This window comes from Engystomops pustulosus, chromosome 2 (genome assembly GCF_040894005.1).
Source record: "Engystomops pustulosus chromosome 2, aEngPut4.maternal, whole genome shotgun sequence".
Lineage (NCBI taxonomy): Eukaryota > Metazoa > Chordata > Amphibia > Anura > Leptodactylidae > Engystomops > Engystomops pustulosus.
In genome coordinates, this window is record NC_092412.1 from 157,476,734 (window position 1) to 157,495,209 (window position 18,476).

General features: G+C 39.8%; 1 protein-coding gene across 3 annotated transcripts in view; it reads right to left on the reverse strand.

The window, feature by feature from the left end:
* NECTIN3 (nectin cell adhesion molecule 3) overlaps positions 1 to 18,476 on the reverse strand; it is a 95,974-nt gene that overhangs the window by 17,267 nt on the left and 60,231 nt on the right. Inside the window, exon 6 of one of the 3 annotated variants that reach the window (XM_072137110.1) lies at positions 16,327 to 16,897. The exons of 1 other annotated variant lie outside the window; for it this stretch is intronic. In XM_072137110.1, the coding sequence (XP_071993211.1) occupies positions 16,327 to 16,897 (571 nt within the window). Of the gene's footprint in view, positions 1 to 8,982; positions 16,898 to 18,476 lie in introns of those variants that run through there. One more of the 3 variants, XM_072137109.1, reaches the window with a different exon arrangement.

Consider the following 18,476-nt stretch of genomic DNA (forward strand, 5'->3'; position numbering starts at 1 on the left):
TCTAACTCTAGATAAGACTTTCACACCCAAGGTGTCTTCCAGTTTTCACCGCAATCAAGAAATTGTGTTACCTTCTTTTTGCCAGAACCTAAAGAACAGTAAGGAGTCAGCATGGCATACTCTGGATGTGAGGAGATGTCTTCTCTACTACTTGGACATCTCTAAACCTTGGAGAAAGGACGACAACATCCTCCTGCAGTACACGGGGAAGAACAAGGGGAAAAGAGCTTCCAAGGCATCTAGTACCCATTGGATCCGAACTACCATCAAAGAGGCATATGCTGCCAAAAATATGGACATTCCAGGGACAGTGAGGGCCCCTCTCAACCAGGGGGGTGGCAGCCTCATGGGCTGAAAAATGTGGGGCTTCTCTAGTAGATATCTGCAAAGCAGCTACCTGGTCTAGCCAGTTAACATTCGCTAGACACTACAGATTTGATGTCCAAAGCGCCAGGGACCAGGCCTTCGGTCGTTAGGTCTTGCAGGCTGTTGTCCCCCCCTAGAAGTACTGGTAATCTGGTACATCTCCAGTTGGGGCCGTCATGGAGGACGCAATGGAAAAGGAGAATTATTCTCACCGTTAATTCGTTTTCCATTAGTCCACCATGATGGCCCATGTATTTTCCCGTCCCCTTTTTTGCTTTATGAGACAGAGTAGTCTTAGTATTGTTATTATTTAACCTGTTGTGTCTGTGTGTGACTATAACATACAATAAATGGGTTGCATCCACAGCCGGTGTAGTTATTTGGTAGCCACTGGAGTGTGGATGCGGGGGAGGGGCCTTTAACCTCTCTGCTTCCTGTCCCTACAGAGGTCAAGGGTCATCCTCTAGTTGGGGCCGTCATGGTGGACTAATGGAAACCGAATTAACAGTGAGAATTTTCTTATTTTTATAGTTTTCTTATTATAATTTTTTTTTTTTTACTATTGTTCAGAATCCCTAGGTACCTAAACCCCTGGTTGTCTGATCGATCCTATCATATACTGCCATAATACAGTATCACAGTCTATGGGGATTTTTCTCCTCATTCATTACATTGTGCTGAACGCACAGTGTAATGAAAGAGTTAAATGGGACAGCCTCGGGTCTTCGGAAGACCAAGGCTGTCATGGCGACAGATTGCCGCTCTCAGATGACGTCAGGGGGAGCAACGATCCTCAGTAAGATGGCGGAGAGGGCTCGGCCTGTGAGCCCTCTCCATGTACCTGGACCTGGCATGTGACATACTGTTACGTCACATGTCGGTGAGGGGTTAAAAAGTCGTAAAAAGAAAACAAATGATACATGTGCCCCCATGAGTGTGATTATTCCAACTGATCTTTGCACTGTATATATCATTTGCAATGTAGGTTTATAAAGGGGGGAATTTATCACGTGGTAATCCCTCTGTCGTCAATGAGCCCAATATACTAGGAGCCCACTTGGCATGAGGGTGGCATGAGTGGAAGAAAAGTCACAATTCATGGCCTCATACCAGGAAGTGTCACTTTTTCATGGCTTGTACACCAAAAAACTGACATACAAACGCTTTGATATGCAACATCCCCCACCGGGGCCTAGCTTTCTCTTGGGGCCTGGAGACAGCCGGGGCCAAGAATACAGGAGTGGCTGGCGGTTGGAGCCTAGGCATGCTAGTGTCACGGTGTTTGGTATGGGGACCGGAGGGCTGTCCCACAGTCTGGAAGGTCTCCAGCAGGTGGTGTTGGCAAGAAATTATATGGAGGGAGAGGCTGTGGTACTGGTTCTCCCTGGGGTAGCCCTTAAAGGCTGTAGTATGTGTCCCTGGTGGATGGATGGGGCGCCCTTGATGGTGATACAGCCGTAGCAGGGACCAGACGGAGGCAATGTTGTGCATAAAAGTAACTTACAGTTCTTTATTCGAACCAATGGTAACAACACGCCAAACGATTCTGTACAAGTGCAGTACTGGAGTGATTTTGGAGAGGAACCTCAGAAGTTCGGTCTAGAGCCTGGATGCAGGGGCAGGCTGGGATGTAGCGGTGTCCAATGCTGGAAGCTGCAGCTTTTAATCCTGAGTATCTTCAGTATCAGTCTGCGTGAAGTTGATGAGGCCTAGGAGGCCTGAATGCAGAGCATGTGCCCTGAGCTCCTCCTGTGTTGAGAGCCTGATCTCAAGAGCTCTTTAGTTCCTCCCTAGTCAGGTGGTCTCCTTCTCCAATCACACTCCAGTTACAATAGTGGAACATCATTGGATGATAACATTAACATTCCTTTAACCCTTGCCTATCCAGGCAGAAGCTACCGCTGCTCAATTACCTCTATATGTATTGAGTAGTAAAAGGGCTTATTCTCAACTAATCCTCTGCCATGCGCATTGGCAGGGACGTTGCAGATGTTTCTAAAAAAAAAATAGTTTTCAGTGACCTCAAGTGAAGAGATTTTTTCCAAACAGTGGCATGATTTTCATTTGGTATCATTTATGCAAATTTGGAGGGAGAATGATCCCCAAGAAGCCACAATAAAGGAGAGCCAGCTGTTCACCTTCTCCATTTGGATATAAACTTCAGTAATGCCTCAGTTTAATAGTTATCTGCGCCTAACCGCAGAATTTACGATTTTCCAAAAATAATAAAACGTCATCAACTTGAGCCAAGACATTTACCCCTTGAATTACTATTTTTACACCAGAAGTGGGTAATTCAACCAGTATCCTAAGTTGTTACCCATATTGAGGGTCTATATATTGAAGGAACAAAATGGACAACATGATAAGATGATGATTCCTTATGGCAACAAGGCTAACAATTATATCTAATTAGTTTGACAGTATCAATATACAGCATCTGGTAGAACTGCTAATTTTCTGTTGATCTGTTTTGCATTTCACATAGCATGCCCCCCCCCACCCAATACTGACCCCTGTGGAACCCCACTGGTAACTTCAACCCAAACTGAGAATGTAACATTAATCTAGGTCCTCTGTTTTCTATCACTTAGCTAATTGCTAACCCAAATACACAAATTTCCCCCTAGTCCCAGTAGTCTAATTTTGTGTACAAACCTTTTAAGCTGTGCAATGGAAAAGCTCCACAGCTTCCCCCAGGTCCAGTCTAGATCTTACTTCCTCATAAAATCTGATCAGATTAGTCTGACGGGACTGATCCCTCATAAACCCATGCTGATGCTGAGTTATAAGGTTATGTAAAGTGAGATACTCCAGGAAAGCTTCTCTAACAAACCCCTCAAATATTTTCACCAATATTAAAGTCAAAGGTCTGTGCTTTTCTGGATCGCTTTTTGCTCCTATTTTGAATACAGTGAATTAGCACATACCTCTCGCTTCCCAGGCCAGTAATGTAGACCCCAAAATATATACATGAGGTGTGCAGAGAGATAAATGCAAAGGCTACAACATTGTCAGCAACAATTAAAATCGGTATGGCTGTCTTACCTGTCCATGCTCCTACTGTGTCTCCGGCAGTCTGGTGCATGCACGCCGGCTCTCGGAGATTTAAAAGGCCAGCGCACCGCTAATTGGCTCTGGACACCAGGTACGTAATAAATAGCCAGCCTCTTCCCTTATGCCCTGCCAGATCTTTATGTCTCGTGCCTGAGAGAAACCTTTATCCATATGCCTTGTGACTGTCTGCTGAATTCCTGTTGTGACCCCAGTTCTGTTCCTAACCATGCTCCTCCACCACCTGCCGTGACCTTCTGCTCCGCTACTGATTACAATCCCGGCTGCCTGTCCTGACCTCCTGCCTTTCCCCAACTACGATTCTGCTATATGACTCTGTACTTCACCTTAACTGCCACTGCGGACAAAGTCGCTCCTGTGGAGCGGCCTGGTGGTACCACGCCGCAACAAGTCCAACATGCTTTGCGGTGAGCTCTGGTGAAAACTGGATTCCACTCAGACGACACTCCCAGGTGTCAGCTATCGTCAATGTGCAGTGGGTGCAGTAATGCAGTGGGTCCACTACTCCTGATCCTGACATTCCATATACCATGCGTCAACAAAGCTTGTCAAATCTATTTTTTACATATTCAAATAACAAATTTAGTCTGACATGTTATCTCTGTCTTAATGATGTAAACGTAGTGCAACCATGAGTTGTTTCTCTACAACCCTTACAGAGTTTTTGAAAACATCTCCTGACTTGAGGCTTAATGTTTTTATTAGATTCTATTTCTTTGCCAGATTGTTTGTGCTGTTTTTACTGGCTGGGAGGCCAATAAATTCTTCAGAGCAGTTGTATTCGACTTTTATGTGCTTTTTACATTGATGAATTAAAGAATTCTTGTTTGTGAAAATTGGAATATCAAACCCTAGATTTTCAGCCAAGCACCCAGGTGAGTTGCATATAAGTTTACAAACTGATTTTTGTAGCATTGCAGCCATGGAAAGGAACCATTTAGAGATAAGGACAATGCTTTTAAGCCAAGTCTTTAACCCCTTCCCGACGCGCGCCGTACTAGCATATTGCAGCAAAGGCTTACCGGTAACACCCGCGATCGGTGCTAGCACTACGAGCTTTCACTAGCTTTCACTACGATCGCCGCTGGCAATGCTGCCGGAGGCTTCAGAAAGATGGCGCCGCCATCTTGCCGCGGATCATCGCTCCCCTATGACGTCACGGGGAGCAGTGATCCGTTGCCATGACAGCTTCGGGCCTCACGGAGGCCCGAAGCTGTCTCGTTTTAACCCATTCATTACAATGTACTATCAGCACATTGTAATGAATGAGGAGTAAAATCCCCTGTGAGAAAGTGAGAGGTGTTGTGTGGGAAAACCGCTATCTGTCTTACAGGCAGATGAAATGCTGGTGGTAAAAGCCCTGGGTTTGTCTGCAGTAACCCAAGGGTTAATGCAGACATGATAAGCAGGAATAGTCTGTTTTGTCTGTGTTGGCCTAGCTAACACAGACACATTGGTAATGTCCGTACTGGGCCTGCTTATTATGGAGTAGGGGTAGGCTGGTAGTGGGACTCCTACTCCACCCGGGCTTCGGTCCTGGGCTTTTGTATAGCCCACAGGTGCAGGTCACAGGCCTCGTTAGGGCCTGATTTAGTCTGCAGGCCAGAAGCAGTAGGAGAGGCCCTACCTGGAGAGCTGAAAGCGAGATTGCATTCTCACAGCAAAGGTAACTGAGGGTCTCCTGTCTTGCTGCTGGCCAAGAGCGTGTGCCAGGCAGCCTGGTACCCGGATAGCTAGGGTCCTCAAAATGTATTAGACAGCGCCTAGCCGGGCAGGAATTACTTTTATAATGTTTTTGCATGTGCCTAAGCCAAGGCTGAATTTGTGTTCTGTTTTGCAAGTGTGAATAAACACTTAAGTTGGACTTTTAAACCTGCGTGTGTCACTGCTTCCTGCACTGCTACCAGTCAACTACCAGAGCAATTCCCCACACCCCATATACTGCCATATTGCAGTATGGCAGTATATGGTAGGATCGATCAGACAACCTAGGGTTAAATTACCCTAGGGAGTCTGAAAAATAGTAAAAGTAAAAAAAAATTAAAAAAAAAAATTATAATAAAAAAACCTAAAAATTCAAATCACCCCCCTTTCCCTAGAACTGATATTAATATTAATAAACAGTAAAAATCATAAACACATTAGATATCGCCGCGTCCGAAAATGTCCGATCTATCAAAATATAATAATGGTTTTTCGCTGTGTTTAACCCCGTAACGGAAAATAGCGTCCAAAGTCAAAAATGAAATTTTTTTTGCCATTTTGGAAAATATAAAAAAATTTATAAAAACTGATCAAAAGGTCGCACAGTCCTAAAAATGATAGCAATGAAAACGCCATCAAAATTAGCAAAAAAGACACCACCCACAGCTCCGTACACCAAAGTATGAAAAAGTTATTGCCGCCAGAAGACGGCAAAATAAAAAAAAAACATTTTGTACAGGAGGTTTAAATTTTTTTAAATGTATGAAAACATTATAAAACCTATATAAATTTGGTATCCACATAATCCTAGCAACCCAAAGAATAAAGTAGACATGTCATTTGGGGCACACAGTGAAAGCTGTAAAATCCAAGCTCACAAGAAGCGTCGCAAATGTGTTTTTTCACCATTTTCACTGCATTTGGAATTTTTTTCCTGCTTCCCAGTACGCACCATGGAATATTAAATACCGTCACTACAAAGTGCAATTTGTTACGCAGAAAATAAGCCATTACACAGCTCTTTATGTGAAAAAATAAAAAAGTTATAGATTTTTGAAGGTGGGGAGTGAAAAATGGAAGTGAAAAAACTAAAAAAGGCCAAGTCGTTAAGGGGTTAAATAGATCTTTATTTTGGGTGGGTTAATTAGCACAACAGGTTCTCTACAGGTTTTCTACAGAACAACATGTAGCCAAGTGTGGTGCTGCTTGTAAAAAAAAAAAAGCAGTCATTACAAATGCCAGAAATATATGTATATTTTTTTTAGTAAAACAATTTTTATTGTTTTCATAACTGAGTACCATAATTTCTTACATCAATCACAGAGTTACTTGCTCATAACTTCTCCGAACCTTTGGACTAAATCTCATGAGAGTGTAAAGTAAATATAGTGTAATACCTAGGAGGAGACTATAAGGAAAAAAGTAAATAACAAAATATAAAAGGAAAAAAATATTATTTAAAACATTGTGGCCTAGAGCTGGAAGTGTGTGCGTTTCATCCATGAGTCAGCGGGGATATTGCTTTTTCCTTGGAGCAGGTGATGTTAATTGGTGCAATTACCTCCCCGATGTTGGGGCCACAAGTGTCTTTCCAATGTCTCTTGAATATGGGCCATAATGATACGAGATTTGAGAGTGAAATCCTTAAGATCTATCAAAAGTAATGATGATGCTAGGAAGAATAGGGTGTTTGTAATCTTTCCAGGCTTGGTTCGTAGCTATCACAGTGCTTAACTTAGGTGGTGAGGGGTGGATATGCCAGAGGGGGGTTATTAGGCAAACTTGAAGGGGGGTACTGTTATTGTACCGTTTTTCGAGTACCATTTCTTGTTTTTGTCGTTCCCCCAACTTGGTTTAGAATGAAGCCTGTGTAGTAGTCTTTTAGTTCTGGGACCCCCAGCCCTCGCACCAATTTATGTTTGCTCAGTGTGTGTAGTGCTAGGCTTGGGTTAGAGTTTTTCCAAACAAATTTTCTCAGTTGGGTCCTAACCGATCTGATAAATGATTCCAGAATAGGGATGGTCCTAGAGACATTTTGGAAGAGTAATTTTTTTTACAAGATGTGATACGGCCACACCATGACAGAATCTGTTAATTCTTTATCTGTTTGTAGTTGGGTGATGTAATTAAATTTCTATAGGTTTTTTGTTGGGAATGCTAGTTCTATCCCTAATTTAGTTATGTGTTCCGGGTTGCCAATCAAGGGCGAAGTGGTGTTTTAGTTTATTAGCCAATTCGGTGTCAACATAGAAATATTCTGACTTTCAGACACTAGATAAATCTGCCCCATTGTGTCTGGTCCTGCCATTAGATTTCTTCTATTTAGTTTGAGGATCCTGAGGCCCCTTTCACACTTGCGTTTTTAATGCGCGATTTCTACGCGTGCTTTTGACGCGCAGAACTTGCATTTCACTCTGACCCATTGTAATCAATGGGTCTTTTCAGACTTGCATTTTTATTTACGCGCACACGCACGGTTTTTTAACGCGCGTTTAAATCTTGACAGGCTCTACTTTTGCATGTCATGCGCGTGAAAAACGCACCATACAAGTCTATGGAGATGCATCAAAAACGCATTGCACTCTGAGACACTTGCAAGTGCAATGCAAGTGCAATGCGTTTTTCACGCATCAATTGCCATAGAAAAGATAGAGCTCAGTCCTGAGCATTGAAATTGCATTGAAAACGCGCATGAAAAACTGAGACACTGAACAAACTCTGACTGAAAACTGATTGCACTCTGATGCAAAATGTGCGTTTTTCACTGACCAAACCCTGATCGCACCCTGATCAAACTTTGATGTGATCTGCAACGCAAGTGTGGAAGGGGCCTGAGTTTTGAATCTCCACTTTGATTTTACCTGTTTTAGGTCCCCCGAGGGCGGTCTTCATACTAATTATTTGATCCATGTGACAATAACAGAAAGTCTATGCCAATAAATCTTGCCATCATAAATTTGACCTGATATGGTAAAGATGGTGGTACAAACTGTTAACTGCTGTCTAATGTCCACTGGGGTAGCCAGTTATGGAATGGGGAGGTAGAGTTGAGCTTGAGTTTTTTTGATAGTGTGAGTTTTTTGTGCTTGAAAATGCACAAAGTTACTGTATACGTTTATATTCTCCTTTTGTTCAACTTATCAGATTTCACTTTTGCGCAGTTCCCTTTGTGTCATTTACACTGTAACCAATGTTTTTCAACCATTATGGTTGCTGTAAGGCTACATTCTCACGAACGTATGGGGGATGTATATATACGGCCGACGTATATACGGCGTAGATATACATCCCCTATACATCGCCATACTATACTACAGTACGGCGGGCATACATCGTGTGAATGCAGCCTTATTTAGTTTAAATATTGGAAAAATAAACACTGAGAAACTTTTAAAATTTATTTTGCGTGACTAATTTTTTGTGATTAAATATTAATAAATCATATTTGTATGGATATAAATAGTTTTTACATGAGTTTGTAGTTAAGAGGCATGGTGAGGGGAGACATGCTGTGATTTCATGTCATCAGATACATACATGGGGTAGATTTGCAAAAGTGAGTAAGGATAGGAGGAGCCACTGGAGTAAGCCAAGCAGGACATGTCCCCTCTGATTTTCTCTATATCTGGCTGCATACCAGAGTTAATTTTATGGGGATGTGAGGGAAACTATTTTTTTTTGCCAAGGTGGCATTTGGTTAACAGAGCTCTTTGGCAACCTGTCACTAGCTGTATTTGTCAAAAATCTGGTAACAGGTTCTCTTTAAGTTATATGCCTAATTATTTTTTTACCCTTTGTGTGATTCCAAGTATTTCTGAATAAATGTGCAGATAAGTATGGAATTTCAATCATTTATTAAAAACATATTGTACAATATAATAGTAATAAACATTGCTTAACAGCAAACACAGCAAGCACCAACAGTTGCAAGAATAACAAATTATTCATCATAAAAACATAGTTTACTCTAGCAAATCATAAAAAAATTGGTAAACTCAACTTTGGGCACATAAAAAAACTTCAGAATCTGAAAATTACATACTAACACTTACCAGAAGCGCAAGTAAAATATTTTATTTATAAAAATTCACATTATAATATGCTTTTCTAACCTCCAAATATGTTATTGCAGATAAAATTAAGATCTTAAGACCACTGTTCTCAAAGAGATTTTACAATCTTATACTTCTGTTGAACTATTTAACAGAAGATTTTATTGGTTTTTTGGTTGATTTCAAAATCATTCATATCCCTGATAGCAGCAGACAGCATATAAACAAATAGTTATGCTCATACATACATTGGAAAGTGTAAAAGCAGAAAAATAAGCCACTTATTACAAATCTATAAGCACATTATGTATAGCAGGCTACAATAGAAAACACAATGCTTCAAAATAGTACCCACCTGAACGTAAACCTACCAGAGATCAGCATTTCATAGAAAAATAATTTAAAGCCAAATAAATACTTCTGTAAATCCCAGATATTTACTTAAAGATCTCTTGCAGTAGAGGGCTGGTATTGGTTGAACCTCCTGAAATTGCCAGAGGTTCCTTTAGTTTTGTAAACAATCTACTGTTTTTTGAGAATATGAGTATGAATATGCCTAAACTGCAAGTGGTCACAAGTATGTAAACCCAATCCTAGCATCCGATTGGCTAACCTTTAGTATTAATCCAATATAAACAAAAATTATCGTAGTTATTAGTTACATTGACAAACCCCACTTGTTCAACAATTACATTCCACTTGCTGTTATGATTTGACTCTCATTGAAAAGAATGGCATATATACTATAAAGACATTGACTTAGATAATCATTTAGGCTTTTTGATTTGCAGATTTCTTCAACTCGATAGCATATGCAGTCCAAGGCAACAGTGCAATAGGCTACGTCTTTCTGTTTTGCACAAGTGTCAAATGTTGACAGTTCCCAAACCCTCACTGTACGATAAGCATCATCCATTAAATAAATTAGCTTGTCGGTTGGCCACTTAAAGAGGACCTGTCACCCAATTTATCGGCACTAGGAGCTGCTTACTAAAGTAAGCAGCTCCTAGCGTTACCGGAAACCTCCGGTAACGCTATCTAACACTGTGGCGGGGTACAGTGTAATTGTCGGACAGCTCGCAAAGCCTAGCGCGCGGCAGTCACTGCTGGCCTATGGAGCGAGCGGGGCGGTCCGGGGAAGAGGCAGCGCCTCGGACCGCCCCCTCATGAATACATCGGACAGCTTTGCGAGCTGTCCGATGATTACATTGTACTCCACCGCAGGTTTCCGGTAACGCTATCACTCTAACACTGCAGCATTTGATTGAGTACTAGGAGCTGCTTACTTTAGTAAGCAGCTCCAAGTGCCGATAAATTGGGTGACAGGTCCTCTTTAAAGAAAACTTTAACCGGGTATGTATAAGACCTTGATAGGGTCATTCATATTATACTTATCCTGATAAAAATTGCCCTGAGCCACAGTTTGCCCTGAGCCTGTGACCTCCTCTTTATACACACATAGATACTAGCAATGGGGTTAGTAGAAGCCAAGTTTGATTTAGAAGTCTGGAAGACAGGGAAATATTTTACTTAGTGAAAAGAATAGGCAAAAAGGCAAAACTGCCCTCAACATTAATTTACAAAGAGTTAAGACATACTTTATTTCCATGAATATGGTACAACATGTAACAAACTAATAGTATCTTTCCTAACACATGGAGACGTCTCTAAACTGCACAGGTGTTTTCTCCAAAACTGCAATAGTTCAATTGTGATAAAATATATTAAATACAGCTGAGCCATGGCCAGTATTTAATATAAAATCATTTGCTGAACCACCAAATATGGGGGAGATTTGACCTGCTTGACTACCGTAAATCTAACAGGCACTGCTGAATAGCTATGAGATTGTATGATCCATATATCTAAGCTTTACACAATTACTGCTGCATTCACTTGTATCACTACCCACAGAACATATTACTGTATCTACCAAATCTAGGACAGTAACTGTATTCCTTAAAATCTCGTTAATGGACTGACATGTGACATGCATTTCTCTTGTATTAAAGTGCATGTTTACTTCTTTCTTTTCCAAGCTGTAGCCCCCCCACAGGGATGACTATGCCTCACTACCCATACAGTATCCAAAACATTAGCTTTTATAATTTTTTTGTATATTGAAGAGCAGTATCAAATATCATGAACCTTTTACACGTATAAATTGTTCATAAAGATGTTCATTACCTTAAAGATTTTGTCTCAATGAGAGCGACTGAAAATGGGGAACTTGGCTGTCAGATAGTAACTCCATCTGATTATTTGATAGGGAAAAACACTATTCTTTAGAATTGAATACAATTCAAAGTAAGCATCATGAAGCTACTACCTACCACTAAAGGCACATAAATAGGGTGGATTTATAGTCTATGAAGAAAGAGTAAACTTCCGTTTTTATATTATCAAAGCTGAAGGTCTCATGGCATTGTAAATTTTATTTATTCTGATAAGGTAAAACCATGTGGTTTGTGTACAATTCACAAGTGCTAGCGGCTGCAGATAGCATTCTTGGTGTTCCTGCAGTAGTGTTGGACCATAACTGGTACCTGCGGCTGCCATTAAGGGTATTAGCACCTTAGGCATATCCAACATGTCAAACAAAAAAATTTATATTTTCTCTGTAGATTTTTAATGCACTGAGTTCTGTTTTTCTGATACAAGCACCAAATCATATGGCTAAATATTATTATTCTGGCTAGTGGCTCAGTGTACACTCTTAAGATAAATTGTGTGCAATTATTTCATAGGTTCCCTTAGAAATGCTTAAAGCAACTAGACTTTATAATTTAGATAGGCACGGTTTATTATTTGTGTGTTTAAAGAAGTAATAGTTTTAAATGTATCTTTTTCAGAAAAAAATGCTTCATTCTTAAGTTATGAGCCACTACCACGTCTCTTTACTGCCTCCTAATCTGCTCACTCACTTCTCCTTACCTACAAGCTAAAAGATAGACTATAAACTCTCTACATGGCGCCCATAGTAACATAGAGAGAGAAGAGGAAGACGAGTCAGCTGCCAAAGAAAGACAAAGGGGGATATGTATCACTCCTATTGCTTTCCTTTTTTTTGTGTAACTACTTGTGCGAATTTTTGTGCAGAATCAAGCAGTGTACTAAAGTTTGCATTGTACTGGAGGCAGCTATGATTAAGTAGGCCAACTTCAGGAAACTTGCAAAAAGGCAGCCGAAAGACTATAATCCATGTGCCCCGATGACTCACAAACACAGCTCTCTGTGTGTCTGCCTCATCTTCTAGTGCTGAATTCACAACTGTTTTATTATTTCTGCTGTTTTGCTACTCTAAGGGCCTCTTTTGCTTTGTTTGCACTGAAGATATAGCAGCTGTTTCACTATTCACTAGCTCAAAATACACACAAAAGATAATTATGAAAAGAAACTCGTAATGTAGGTTTTAAAGGTTTCTGCACTGCAAGATCCGTACCATGGCCACTACACAATAAATTGGGCGGTGTGCAGAAGATTTTGATAACAGCTCATTGGTGGTGATGTTTAGTTACACTTTAAGAAATATAAATCAGCATCTTTACTTTGCTTTTGTTAGGTGAGTTCAGAGCAACTTAGAGGGAGCTGTTTTCAAATGTAAATCATTCATATATTTTCTTTCTTTCTTTGTAGGCAATATACATGCACCTGGTAACATTTTTTTTTATAGCGCCAGCACTATCTTACCTGTGCTTCTATATTGTACACATCTGTATTATATAAATTGGCATTTCATTCACCCTCTAGTAATGAGGATTCCACTTCATTTGTGTCCTGTTTAATTAGAAAATGACTTCTGTTTCTCTAGTATAATAATGGAATTGTCATTGTCAGGAGAATTTGTCCAGGGCAAAACATAGCAGATGGGCCCCCTGTGAAACCACGGCAAGCCCGCATTCACACGACCATATGCGGGATGTAAGTACAGCCACAAGCCTGCGGAAGTACATACAACCCCCATAGAAAGCAATGGCCACACGGCCACACATGCGGCACCGCACCACTGCGTACATGGGGAAAAAATAGGACATGTCCTATGTTTCCCGGTGTTATGGGCCGTACGCAATGTATTGCTCTCCATCTCGTCTGACATATGCCCAGCAGGGTAAGCTCACATTTGCATTCAGCAGGTTCCATTTTATTCAATATTCCATTCCACTTTCGTTCTAAGTTTCCCTTCCTAAAATGGAGAGTGTAATGAAACCCCTGAAGTAGGTGTTCACTGAGCCTAATATTTAGTAATGGCACTGAAGGTTACTAAACCAAAGTTCCGTGAATTCCCTAAAAGTGGCACATAATTCTTATCAATGTGGCTGAGCTGATGATAAAGATGAATGGAGATATCAGGTATGTACCTTCCTGCTCTCGAGTGTACGTAGTACTGGGATTCCCTGACTCTGAGGCTCTACATTCCATCTTTCATTAGCCAGTCTAACTTCACCCCTCTTCTCAAAGACTACCTAAAGTGATTAAGAATTTCACTCCCATACTGTAATTAACATCACCAGCATTACAGAATATGGGCCTTGTGTAATTGTGTATAAATATGTAAATAAAACAGGCTGTATTCCTCAGTTTGGCGTGCTCCTTAGACATATACTGTACTGGCTGACAAAGGCCTCCTTTTGGCCTTTTGTCTCTCCTCATCCAGAAGGAAACTCGGGATGGAAACGCAAAATACATTGTGATTTTTCATCCTGCTTCCTCCCATGAAAAAAGTAGACATTCTGTGCAGGCCAATAGAGACCAAGAGAGACAAATGCCCCTTTATGACATCCATCCCTGGACCCCCACTGAACGCACCCTGTATAGCAGCCTGCTGAAGATGTTTGGGCCTCCACCTCCAGATTTCAGGGAGGAAGTGCTGTAACAAAGGACATATTCCAATCTAAGTATACAATGAGATATGCTGCTCTCTATTATGAAGATACAACAGCAATCCTCCAAACGTATCCTTACAACAGAGAGTAGAAATGAGATGTTAATATAGGGGATTGGCCAAAGATGATGTTTTTAAAGTGTTTTGTCCACAGGGTAGGGGATAACAAGGTGATCGGAGAGGGCCAATTGCCGAGACCCCAACCAATGATGTTAATGGAACACCGTTCCATCCTTGAGATCACTGGGACTCCCATTCTCATGACTGATGAAAGGGGATAACTTATACACCTCTGACATTAAGCCAACAATCAAAATAAACAAAAACTATGCTTAACTCTTCCATATCCGACTACTATTGCCCCACCAATCTGTTGGCTTCCTGCCACTAATCACAGACCACTAGTATGTTTTTGACTGGTGTCAGCAGTCACATGTGCCGAAACCAGCAAGATGAGGATCTGGAGCAGCAGAGAATTAAAAATTATTAAGCTTTTCATGTAACTCCTATCCTAATATTTGCTAAATTTGCTTAGATTCCATTTAAGAAATTCTGATTTACATTAGATAAAATTACTAGGCTGCAATGACAGATATAGGCAAAGATTAACAGTAAAAGTAAAGGCAGTGACTGACACTTAGGGATGCGTAAGCTTAGCATTATGAGGAAAGGGGTATTCCAATTTCCACAATTTTTTTGAATAATGAAAAGGTATACAATTTTCCAATATTCTTTCTGTATCATTTCATGGTTTTCTAGATCTCTGCTTGGTGTACTTCCACAAGAAGCTTCATGGTTTATTTCCAGTGGACAGAAATCTGACCATGGTCATACAGGTGCATGACTCGTTAGTTTTGTAGAGAGTAATCACAGGTGTATATATAACGAACCTTGCACCTGTGACCACTGGAAATAAACAATGAAGCTTCTTATAGAATGACAGCAAGCAGAGATCTAGATAACAGTGAGGAATTGATAAATAAAGTATATAGGAAAATTGCATAATTTTCGATCATACAAACAATAATATTCATTTGCCAAAATGGGAATACCCCTTTAAAAATTGAGGGGAGGGGGGTTAAAGGAGATAGGTAAAGTTAAATATACTTGAATATTGTTATATGGGTGGTATAAGAAGCATATGAGGGAGATGAATTATGATGTCACAGAGTGATTAATGTTCAAAATGTGATGTTTTTACCATTTACATAAATGAAATGCCATACTGGGAGAAGAACTAATGAGGACATATACATATTTACATACATACATTTGAATTCATAAAATAAAGCAATTCTGTGTTAGAGAATTGTATGACAGCAGTTTAAGAAGCACCAGTTCTAGCAAACTATACCTCTAAGCAATATCAAAGGAAATGTCGCTACTTTGGGTTAAGAAAAGTGAAATTGATGTACATACTACTCATGATACACTAGAAATCAAAAGACTTTTGGCTACAATAAAATAAAATATCACTTTTTAATCTTCCATTTATAAAAAAGGCAAAATGCAAGCAAATGAAGAAAATTAAATAAATTTTACATATCTGATCTACACTGTCTGGTAGTTTAATGCTATAAGCGTTTAAACATGTATTTTCTCTAGTGAAATACTAAACATACAGCACTTAATCTGAGCTGTAGAAAAAGTAGAAAATTGCTAAAAAATACCTTACAAAAATAAATTGCGTCCTTGAATGTGATGAAGCATCTTACAAATAAATGTGTGGATTGTTCTCTTATGTGGTAACAGGACTATAGTACATCTTATTGATAGCAGCATTGTTTTCTATCCTTACTAGTTTCCTGGCCATAGCAGAAAATACAGTGGATATGGATGAAATCTCATGGGATCATCTACATTGAGTGTTCCTGTATTGAGGCACTGCAGAGCTATTAAAGACACACCTACACAGCACAAGTAGCACAAACATATCAAAACAGCGCCAAATGACATCTCAACGTAGTGGTCAGCTGTGTGTTTTAACACATTTCTGCTGCAAGTGCTATGTGACAGTCTATTCTGCCATTTTCTATTAAATGAAGTCCTCAAAACTCTACCTTACCATTATTATTTACATAGCTCAAATGTGAGAAAATAAAATCATTGGACTGATCCATTTTAAGATCTGGTAAAACAGGCAAAAAAAAAAAGTTCTAACAAAAAAATGTCAAGATCAGAAATGTAAATTTGACAATCATGTAGCTGAATGCACATAAGTCCAGTTGCAGCAGTCTCTACACGTACCACTCTCTCCTGGATATGACTGAACCATCCACATGGGAAACCAAGTCCTCTTCGGTGTCGAAGTTCTGATTGTACTGAGAAACTACCGGCATGTTTTTGTCGGTATAATTGTTGACAGGTCTATCAAAGTGCTCTTGATATCTGTTATAGCTAACAATATGGTTCCAATCTGAGTTGTCGTCATCATGGAGATATTCATTATAAATATGATCATTACTTTTAATGTCAATCTCCTTTTTCATGTTGTCAGGAAAAGGGTCAAGATCTTCAGGCTGTAGTACATCAATCTGAGATTCTTTCTGCATATCTGAAGGAGGAATGTAGCTTTTGGTAAAATAATCACCACGAAACGTCTGTTTTCTTCTGTGGTACAGAACGCCAATGAGCACAATTAAAAGAATCAGAAAGAGACAACCTCCAACTACGCTGCCAATAATGGTTCCAAAATTTCCATCCTGCAAAGTCGCCATGGTTGAAGCAGGAATATGAAATTTTCTCAAAGACGTTAATTCTGCGCCAAAGCCTGAATGGGTTTGTGAAACTGTGGGTAGTGCAGTAGTAACAGGAGGATCTAATAAAAGTAGACATGGACAAAAAGGGAAAACAATGTCAATAATATGCTAGTAACGAAGATTGATAATGACAAATGAAAGTAACTTTTGCTATAAAATAAGTATTAAGCTGCAAATATACAAAACAAGTGAAAATAGGGAAATTGGTGTTGTCTTTAGCGTCACCACTTAAATATTGTGCATTCACAAGACAAGAATCCATATAATAATTTAAGGACCTGAATTCTTCTTTATCATCTTGATATATTTAGTAGGCTGCCATTTGGGTGTTGAACTCACTGACCCCTCCCTCCATTTTGTAATTGATGTCTAAAGCCTACAGACCGTTTTCCTCATCTATTTCTATGAGAAGATGTGATTCAATCTTACAGGAATGGAAAGATGTGAATCATACAAACCAAATTGGGCCTTTTCCTGTTACAGTAAAACGGCCTGCCAAATGTGAAAAAATGTGATTTTATTTGAACATGGTTTCCTCTCATCTTCTACAGTTACTACATGGCCTCTCTTGTCTCCCATCTGATATAGCATCGAACTGTGACTATTTATAGATGAATGAAACTGCAGGAGGAACTGTCAGCTCTTCTCATGTGTTGTAATAAATAGTGATATTCCCCATGAGGAGCACGGTTACATGCAGTTGGCGTTTTCTTGTATATTTTCAGGAGGGATAACAGGAATTACATAATGATCTAAGAACATTGTTATGTGTAATAATCAATACTGTTATTCCCTTCTGTATATATGTAGATGTGACAGGTTCACTGTCCTGAATCACTTATTCTTCTATTAAAATTGACCTACGAGGAAGACAAACTCAATTCTCATAATTATTGATAGCCTATCCACCAATCAACTTTTTGTTGGCATGAAAACACTTTGAAAGTGAATGTGAGCCACTGCTGTAGGTGCGGCCTCTATGTTCTGCAGTAGGCTGGTTCTGTGCATTAAAATCAATGTTTTTGATATTTGCAGCTATCATCATTATCAAATATGAAGGTTAGAAGTGCTTTAGTATGGTTAAGACTATAAAGACAATGCATAAAAGATGATAAATAGTAGGTGACAGATGTGTTCTTATTGTATAAGTAAATAAGTTTCATTACTTGTATAATACAAGAGAGACACAGAGATTAGACCATTCAGTGCCACCTGCATATTTCATCAGAATACTGTCCCGCAGAAGTCACATTAACGCCTGAATCATTGTCAAAAACGCTTGCACAGGCAGTCTAACTCCGTGATAAGAGTTTCTCCTGGCAGAGCAGTACTGCTTCTGCAGAGACAGAAAGTGGGTATGAATTTAACACCCTCTTGTCTGTGTCTTGCACTACATTGTTGCTCTCACACTGTTTTAACCCCTGCCTTTCCTAAATTTCTGCATCATCTTTCTTTACATACAAAGTAAATACAGTTTCAGATGAGTGTGGGGAATCAACCACTGGAGTGTCCAGGACAGGACTCCTGAGCATCATACTTACAGTATATATGATACAAGAAGTCCTTTTTTCTCTGCCGTGATCATTATTATAGTTTGGCGCTGCTGTTCTTCTGTTCCAGAGAAGAAGGGACTCCTTG